Source organism: Vigna radiata, chromosome 8 (genome assembly GCF_000741045.1).
Source record: "Vigna radiata var. radiata cultivar VC1973A chromosome 8, Vradiata_ver6, whole genome shotgun sequence".
Lineage (NCBI taxonomy): Eukaryota > Viridiplantae > Streptophyta > Magnoliopsida > Fabales > Fabaceae > Vigna > Vigna radiata.
The window spans coordinates 29,153,249-29,163,711 of NC_028358.1; the positions used below are offsets into that span (position 1 = coordinate 29,153,249).

General features: G+C 31.2%; 1 protein-coding gene across 1 annotated transcript; it reads left to right on the forward strand.

Moving 5' to 3' along the window:
- The first annotated feature begins 5,134 nt into the window (after positions 1-5,134).
- On the forward strand, positions 5,135-7,696 carry LOC106769907 (probable glycerol-3-phosphate acyltransferase 3). The gene is made up of 2 exons (XM_014655708.2): positions 5,135-5,926; positions 6,636-7,696. The coding sequence occupies exons 1-2, from the start codon at positions 5,210-5,212 to the stop codon at positions 7,521-7,523; spliced, it is 1,605 nt and encodes a 534-aa protein (XP_014511194.1). The 5' UTR covers positions 5,135-5,209; the 3' UTR covers positions 7,524-7,696.
- Positions 7,697-10,463: the final 2,767 nt, after the last annotated feature.

Below are 10,463 nucleotides of genomic sequence, written 5' to 3' on the forward strand. Positions count from 1 at the left end.
ACCAAATTAAAAGAAGCTTTTGTAGAGTTTGATAAGAAATGACTAAATCGAACTACGAGATAATCAAAATACTTCGATTATTAAGCTGAGAGAGAAGATACAAAACATAAGGAAATAATAAACAACCAACAAATGTAGGAGAAAGGAAAACAGATCAAATGTAAGGCATTGTTGAATGATGAGATGCCTTATTATTGTTTAATCCATATTCATCAATATTTTATAGTATTTGCAAGAAGGGAGTGAATTAAATTTTGAAATATTTTTTCCTATTAAGTTGAAGAATAAGTTGTATTTCCAATACCATTCAGTTTAAATAAAGCAAGTTTACTAAAATTTTGGGTTTACGTGATAGTGGATTTAAGATATGATAAATTAAGAATGGAGGTGAGTTTGTGAATAATGAAATAAGAGATGAAGAGATATCAAATACTATATAACGGTAATGATAATATGAATTGTATTTAATTGAAACTTCTTCTAAATTAGATGGTCTATACACGAACATGAATTACTATTATCGAGGATAGGGGATGCAAAACATTTTCATAGATAAAGATGTCGTCAGTTGTTTTCGATTTCACATTGTGTTAATAGGTGACCGCATATGCAACCCACTAATGGAAAATACACATTATAATAAAAGTGGTTTTTTTCGTTTTTTATTTTTTATTTTTAATGTCAAAGGAAACTCTTATGTTTTAGTCGAAAATTAATTAATGTCGAAGTTGAAAAAAAAAACATTCAAGAACGTTGGTTATTTTAAGGATTTAATGAGTTTCAACCTTTGGATACAATATTTTAATTTACTGATGGACTTACTTATAATTGTAATTATATTTAAAACATAGGTTAATATATTATAATATCATAATGAAGTGATAGGAAAGAATGTAACATTTATGTTTGTAATAAGGACTTCAAGTGAGGTTTCATCTTCTTGTGAAGGAATAAAACCATACAAATATGCATTGACTTGGTATGATCACCATCCGTTGTCAATGGGTCCTATTATGAATTTCAAATAGTAGGTCAATTGATTAAGTAAACCTTCAAAAAATTTACTATCAATAACACATACCCACCAATGTATGACGCGAGGTACATCTCTCTTTTAGACTCAGTCATCTATGTTTGCAAATATGATTTCTTCAATTCAAACGTTTTTCCATAAGGTTGAATTGTTGATGTTCCAAAAATTCATACATGGACCTGACCTTGGTCCACAATGATGGTGTCCATGTACCTATAACAATAAAGTTAAGTGTGTGTGTGTATATATATATTAAAAAGTAACAATTTGAATATTTACATATGGAAGACAATGAAAAATCTTACATGCACCATAGTTGTAGGATTGAAATATTTAACATCTTGTCTCCCCCAATGACCTCCAGTGCATCATTTAGAGTACTATATAATGGCACATGACACTAGAGGTCAAATACTCTTAAATCTCATTCCAACTCTACCAGTCCTTTATTCGAGCTGTATAATTTGGTCATCAACTTTGCTAGAGGGTCATCCTTTGCTTTTGGCATGTCATCATCATGGATCACAAGTTCATGCATAGGTTGTTTCTCAAGACGGAAGAATTAAAATAAACATTTTAAAATACTAAGAATAACAATATAATACCTGTGGTGGGCCAAAATATGACATGATCAAAATAAACATTTTAAAAGTTATTTCCATCAATTTTCTTCTTGAATTGTGATAAACCATATTTTGGACTCACCTTTAGTGAAGCATACTTGTCTCTATACAATATAGAATCATTAGGACATGTATGTATCTTTTGGTATTCAAAACCTATTGGACATAAAATTTTCTACATCTCATAATTACGGATAGGTAACATGTTATTTTCTGGAAGCAGCTCCTTCAGCAACTCCAACAATTCTATGAAACTTTTATCAGTCCATCCATTCCTTTCTTTTAAACTAAACAATTTCAAAGTTGCTTTTAAACAACTTTCCCTCTGAATCATTCTTAAAAGAATCATATAAATTAGTTCTTCCAAAATTTTCTTAACCAACATTACGTACTATGTCCTCTAAATGATCATTCGTCCATTCATTCACATAATTTGTTCCTCTTTATGTTGTAGGCTTGTGTAGTACTTCTCCATGCCAAGTCAAAATTGTATAACTCCTCGTTTTACCACAGATGAATAGATGATCATGTTTGTTGTCCAAGTTTTTTGACATATTTGATTAAGACAACGAACACAATGACAAAAATATGTCTTGTTCACAGAGTTTGCATGTTCTTGAACATATTGTAAGAACTTGCAAATTTCCTTTTCATTATCTTGACTGATAAGACATTCATTTATCCAGTTTTTATCCATACTATTTTCAAAAAGTGAATTAAAAAAATGCAAAAATTCACATTACAAGAATTATCTAACTTACAAGAAACATAAAAAATTAATGACACCTACAAGAAACAGCACACAAAGTACAATAATGAAAACTAAAAAGCACTTATAGAATAATCAATCATTATATTGCAATGTATATCAAAACCAAGAAACTAACTTTGATAGAGGAGAGTTGTTGGCAACAATGGAGAATGAAGAACTTCCCGACGTTGCTAATTGTGGTGGAGCTTTAATGGAGCACGAAAACATGAAATGAATCCATAAAAACACAAACAAAATGGCAACCAAGATAACAAAAACACATACATTTAAGGTAAATGACACAAAACTGAGCTTTGTTCTTCCTTGCAATCGTGAACGAAGTAGTTCGTGTCTCTGAAAGTGGTGGAGTTTCAACTCGTGTTAAGGACATCAATGTTAAACGAAAAAGAAATGTCAATCGACAAAAACTAAAGAAATATCCAAATAAAGGCAACAAAAACCCTTTCGTTAAGGGAAATTACACAAAACTTATCTTTGTTCTTCCTCGCACTCGTGAACGAAGTCCCTGGTTCAAGCACAAGAGGAAGTGCGAAGAAACAGTGTGGTGGCACTACTTTTAGAAAATAATTACAATGTATATGAAGTGAAAAACTCCAAATTCGACGTCTTATAGCTCTTTAACATCTTATGATTCTTTGATGTCTGATATTAGGGCATTCTACCTCATATGTGTGTACATTTTCAACTTCGCACCAAACATTTTCATGAAATTTATCCAATATGACGTCGAAAATTGAGAATTTTGTGTCTAATGAAGATATGATGTCAAAAATGTATTAATTTTGATGTCTAAATTGAACATTTATTTACAAAAATATCACCGGTCATTTTTTACATTGCTTTTTCGTTTTCTAATATTGAATGCGAGACATGGAAAACTTATTTCGCACTAGTGTTTATCAATTTGTTTATTAAAATAAATTACCTTTAAAATGCAATTAACCTCAAAGAGAATCTTTTATTATTTGTATTTTGCTTTAATAAATTTAAAATTTTTGGTGACTTTTTTAAAATCAATTAAATATTAACATTAATTTTTCCTTTAATAAACATATGTGATAATTATTAAATAGCTTAATTATATCAATTACTAATGAAGTTTAAATAAAATTAACATAACTAATACTAAAACTAAAATATTATTTTATCAGTTAAGCCACTATTGGTCATAGATAGCGTCCAATAAATAACATTTTTTTTTACAAAACACTCTCTATAGGTAATTAATATTACTTTTTAAATTCATAATTTCAAATAGATCCATAAGATAGCGTTTTTTTTTTTAAATGTTGTTTAATGTGTTATAATAGATAACTGTTTTTTAGAAAACTGCTATCTATTTGGATACAACAGATAACGCTTCTTTATATAAGTGCTATCTACTGGACATTTAAAAAAAAATTTAAAGAGGTTTTTAGTTTCCCCTTCGTCTCTGTGCTTCTTTTTTGTTTTTTATTTGTTTTTCTGTTTGTCCTTCGTGCTTTGAAGAGATCATTCGGCTTCATTCTTCGTTTCGTTCATCTGACTTCGTGTTTCGTTATTCTTTGTGCTTGGTTTCGCGTTTCTGATAGAGTTCCAATTGGGGTTCTCTTTTTTCTAATTCTTGTGATTTGGGAGTTAGGGATTCAAAAAAGGTTTTCTTCCGATGCCTTGTGATTTTTGGTGTGACCGTGGAAGAAAATAAATTTCAAATATGAAGAGTTAACTCTTTGTATGTTTGATTAGATGCTTGCTATCTCAAATTAACTTTTAACCCCTTTATATAATTTTTTAACTATATCACATATAAGTCTTTACGATATCTTCCCTGACATATGCATTAAAAACCTAAGGGTGTGCATTAAAAAACTTAAACCACAAGGAATTTTGAAAAAGTGCCTCTTGGGTGGGGAGAACATGCCCTTTGCGTGACAAAATCGTTTTGCATATCATATATCATGAAGGTATTATATATACGATGGAAAAGAAATTTTGTTATTTTTAAATGATTGAAATTAAATTTTGTAATAGCAATTTGATAAGAATTTAATAGGGGTCCACTTTGTCATTCCTGTCCTATGAGTAAGAGATAATGTAAAAAATTGTCAGTGTTGATTTTAGTTTACTCTTTCAAACACATATTTGGGTCGAGTTTTATTAATATGATATTAGAAAGTTTATCCACATATTTTGAATGAAATTAAACTTACATAATTAAAATCATGTAAAGGGAATAAGTTTCCACATTGAAGACTTATATCATTTGTTTTTAGATATTTTACCCAATTTTTGGCATCATGTATGTGACTTAATTGACTAGCCATTTTCTGCTGTTGGAAATGAATGATTTGTGAAAAGCTTTACCACATAATGCCACTTGAAAGCGTGGTGCCGACAGAGAAATTTATTGTTACAGCACACAAGCATAAAGTAGTACTTGTTTCATTTTTTTCTTTTAAATTCTCAAGGTGATTCAAGTCAACGAGAGTTAAACTTATATTTGTAATATTTACTAAACGAGTGAAGACGCCGAAAAAGGTTGGCAAACATTATAATGGACTTGGGGAATTGGTCAACACAAACTAATAGAAAAAGTGTAGTTGGCAAACCATGTGAGACCAGCTCTAGCCGAACAAACTTTCATGTCAATATCGTAATAATAGCACAAAAGTATGGGTGTTAAGGTATGCTTATGGTATCCGTAGTTCTATAAATACCAAGCTTCCCCTACTGAGAATGGCAGCATATAGCAGCTAGCAACGTGTTGAGTTTAGTTAAGTCCCATATCGATAGTTTGTTTCCATGGCTAAATTGTTCAGAGCGTTTTTCTTCAAGTCTTTTTTCTTTTTCTGGTACCGTTTTCTCTTTAGACAATTCAAGAACCTTATTCGCTTCTACAGAACAATTAGCAATTCTTTTTCGGGTGCAACACAGTTTAGATATCCCAAATTCTCCTCTCTCCTTCACAGATCAGACCTCAACGATCACACGTTGGTGTTTGATGTGGAAAATGCTTTGTTGAGATCCTCTTCTCTGTTTCCATATTTCATGCTAGTGGCCTTTGAAGCTGGAGGACTCCTCAGGGCCATAGTTTTGGTTCTTCTATACCCTTTTGTCTGTGTAGTAGGAAGCGAGATGGGGTTGAAGATAATGGTGATGACATGCTTCTTGGGGATCAAAGCATCAAGCTTCAGAGTGGGACGGTCGGTACTGCCAAAATTCTTGTTGGAAGACGTTGGTGCTGAAATGTTTGAGACACTCAAAAAAGGAGGGAAGCAAGTGGGTGTGAGCAGACTCCCTCGAGTGATGGTGGAAAGCTTCTTGAGAGAATACCTGGAGATTGATTTCGTCGTAGGAAGAGAGCTCAAAATGTTCTGTGGATACTACCTGGGTCTCATGGACAACAACAAAACTGCGCATGTTTTAGACCTAGTTAAAGAAGGAAAAGGATGTTCTGATATGATCGGAATTACAAGTCACAACAACCTTCGGGACCATGAACTTTTCTCTCACTGCAAGGTTTGTCCCTTTTCTCTGCCTTTTAAGATTCATGATTTTTTTTTTCAAAACAAAAAAATTATCTGTTTGACAATCTCATTTTTTTAATAACCATAACAACGGTTTCTAATAATAAATATTATATTCAGATAACAGTAATATATAGTAATAATAAATTTGAAATAAAATAACAACTTTTTAGTTGTACAAATTTTGAATTCTTTCATCTTAAGGAATCATGTACGTTCTGTTCCTTAACAAAGAAATATTGCATCCCATAAAAAGTATAAACTTACTTATATCGAATTTGATCAAAAAGTGCAGAACAATTCAACTTAATTGATGATCTATTCACTCAACGGGAGGTTAATAAAACGTTTTTTAGTAAACTTTGTGAGCATACTTTTCTATTCAGTCTTGGTGAGTTTTAAGAAAAAATACTTGTTATTCAAAATGATAAAAAAGATATCGAAAATAATAATAATAATAATAATAATAATAAAGAGTTTGATGAATAATTGGATGAATTTTAAAAAAGTGGTTGTAATGTAAAGTAGTTCTCATGTGGTGTTTGTGTTTTTTTACCGAAAGTGGTGTTGAGTGGGTAAGTTTTTGAATGAAAAAATATGCATGTAATATTATTCCATGCAGTGATGTAGTTTGGGTGAGTGATGAGAGGTATCGAAATTTCAAACTGACATGTTATTTTGTCCTTGTGAACAATAAATAGGAAGTGGTGGTGGTGTCAGAAGGAGACAAGAGAAGCTGGCAAAAGCTTGGAAGGGAGAGATACCCGAGACCCCTTATTTTTCATGATGGAAGATTAGCACTCAGACCCACTCCAATGGACTCCATAGCAATCCTCATGTGGCTCCCCTACGGGATTATCCTCTCTGTTATTCGCATTATCTTAGCCGTCTCACTCCCATTTAACATGGCAACACCCTTGTTGGTCACCACTGGCCTACGTCTCACAACATCTGCACCCACACGCTCCCACCATAAGAATAATAATCTCTACGTGTGTAACCACAGAACCTTGCTAGACCCTCTCTACATCTCTTTCTCCCTGCAAAGGAACTTGAGTGCAGTGACATACAGTCTAAGCAGGATGTCTGAGGTGCTGTCTCCAATCAAAACGGTGCGGTTAACGAGAAACCGCGACAAGGATGCCAAAACAATGAAACACTTGCTGGGTCAAGGTGACCTGGTGGTGTGTCCGGAGGGGACCACTTGTAGAGAACCCTATTTATTGAGGTTCAGCCCTCTGTTCTCAGAAATGTGCGATGAAATTGTGCCGGTCGCAATTGATACCCATGTTACTATGTTCCACGGAACCACTGCAGGAGGATTCAAATGCTTGGACCCATTCTTCTTTCTCATGAATCCATCTCCTGTTTACACTGTTCAACTTCTGCACCATGTCTTCCCTTCACACTTTTCTCACACGACCACCACCCACGTTGACCAAGATTCCAAATTTCAAGTGGCTAATCAGGTTCAATCGCAAATCGGAACCGCGTTGGGATTTAACTGCACCAGACTCACCCGCAAGGACAAGTACTTGATGTTGGCCGGTAATGAAGGCACTGTTGCCTCAAAGAATAACTCCCAGTAACGGACACTTTACCGTTGTTCTTTGTAAAATCGACAACAACTTTCAGCTGTCATGAAAATGACCACATATGTATAAAAAAGAAAAATTAAATTCCGACCTATTCCTTTCTATTGATATTTGTTGCACCTGTTATTTTTTACTCAATCCATAATAATTCCTTGTGTAGTACATAATCAATATTTATTCATTCTTTTATATATTTATATAACATATATCATCATGAAATTAATGGATCGAGCTAACACTTGAGCTGTTTTATGTGGGTGCCTGGAATGAGATTTTACAGATCCAGATCCCATTCATTTAATGTTTTTGCATTTCTCACTTTCTCTACACGACCTTTTCCTATCATGTATCAATAGACATGTTATAAAGTCAAAATCAGGGGACTTATTTCCTTAGAAAAGGTGGTTCTACCTATCTTTTGTACAAATTTAAAATGCTTTTATGAGGTGAAACTTTATATCATTATGCTCCTTAATTTATAAACCTTATCAGAACTTGTGGGGGTAATTGGAAGTGTCTTGAAATACTACTCTTGCAATGCATTTAACTCACCTTAATTTCCACCATTAATTTAACACCTGAATCTGGTCCCATCATCAATACTGCTGCTAAAAAATTCATCCAGTCACTGAACCTGTCATTTTCTAATCATCATCTTTCTGTTTCCTTTCTATTTTTTTATTTTTCCAGAATTCTCCGCAGCTTCTGATAATTAGCAAACTAGATATTAAAAACCCGTATTTCATACTTTAATTTTCTGAGATCAATTTTCAACCATATAATTAAGATGTTTAAGGAAGGACACTTTGCATTACGTCATTGGCATTACCATAAATAATTTATTAGTTAGTTGATACTTAAAGTTGTGATTAGATTATTAATATGGAATGATAGATGTGAAGGAAGAAATATCTCAGTCAAAAAATAAGTAAGAGGAATAAGACTTAAACCAGAAAATAACCATATATATATATATATATATATATATATATAATATTTTTCACCACATGTACTATCAACCCATTTTCTATAAAGAGACAACTTTGCCTAGTTCTCACGTCTTTGATTATTTATAACAAAATATTTATTTCATTGTTGTTATGTTGTGACTTGTTGATGACAATCTTTCCATTGTATTTATTCCTCCGGTCCAATAAATATTTCCTCCATATTTTGTTGTAATTCATTGTTTTCACTATTATTAATTTAAAGTATTTGCTATTTCAAAATATTGATTAGTTTTTAATTGTAATACAATATATATAATTTAATAATTAATATTGAATAATTTTAGGTGGATCATGCAACGAATTGTGTTATTAATATATATTTGAGTAAAGTTTGAAATTAAAATTTTAAAAATGAAAAAAGAAACGTGGACAAAAAAATTTGACTAAAAATATCACGGCATTTTTTGAAGAAAAAAAGAAGTAATAATAAATAAAATTTTACTGATATTATATACGAACCTTATTATTTAAAAAAATTGATATAAATTTTGTAATAGCAATCGGGTAATTTTTTTTATAATTTATGTACATCAAAGTCTTACTTTTATATGTATTAAACAAATTTAATTGAAACAAAACCACTTCAACCCATTTGTACGGCCAGTAGTTTGAAATATCTGTGATATGCATTTCTCTCCACGAACTATGATGTCACAGAAAAAAAAAAAAAAAAAAAAAAAAAAAATATATATATATATATATATATATATGAATTTGTTAAGACGCGTACGCCTGTTTTTCAGTTGGTACGTTTTAACAATGTGTACCGGATTATAGTAGACAAACATACTCTTGTTTATCATAGATTCTAAGTTTTAAGCTCAAGGATATTTAAATAAGTTTCATTCTCAAAACTACAACAAAAAAAAGAAACCCGAAACCCTTACTCACGTCCCTCCTCTCAACCCTTTCTCTTTCATCTCTCTCACTTCAACATTTTCTCTCTCATCCATACTTTTGCCCCAATTGAAAAAAAAAATCAGAAACCCTTTGTCATCAGAGATATTTTCTCTGTCATCTCAACATTTTCTCTGTCATCACTCCAATATTTTCTCTCTCATCTCAACCCAATTGAAGATGGTGGTGGTAATTTGAATCAGAGATATCTTATAAAAATTGAAAATGTTTATTCTTTTATAATCATTTTATATTTATTAATGTGTGTAAAATGAATATAAACTTTGTCACTTTATGTTACTCTTTCCAAATCTCAAAGGTAAAAAATGATTTTACTGTTTTTTNAAAAAAAAAAAAAAAAAAAAAAAATATATATATATATATATATATATATATATATATATATATATTTATTTATTTATTTATTTCTTCCTAAAGAATAAATGCTGCTCTCTTAAAACGCTCAACCGCACACAAAAAAATAGAAGATAGAGCAATGGCAAGGAATGATCAATGAAATGTTCAATTGGTCAGAGATAAATTTCATATAATATTTAACTACAAAATAAAATATTAACTATGGGTAGTCGTCTTATATTTTTAAAAGAAAATGTTCAAAGAAGTTAAGGATCTCACTGTTTCTTTACCAATATATAGATTATCTGAACTTAGTTGTTTACATTATCTCTTACATTCGAGTTTCTATATATATGCAAATGCACATGTTGTTTGCGTTGCAACTACAAAGTTGTACCGAAACTTCTTCATCCATAAGAAGAGTCTGTGTGCCGCTATAAAATAATAAGAAAAAGTTTTTTTTATCAATTTTTTTACAACCGTTTTACGTGATAGTTCGTGATTTATCCGTTTCAAATATAAGAACCAATAAAATAGTGACATATAATTTTTTATAAAAAAATTCTTAACATAATAAAAAAATAATAACCCTAACCAACGGTTTTGAATGTCAATGCACTTGTAAGCTTTGTAAAAATTCATAAGGCTTTCTGATTTAATCTTGAACATA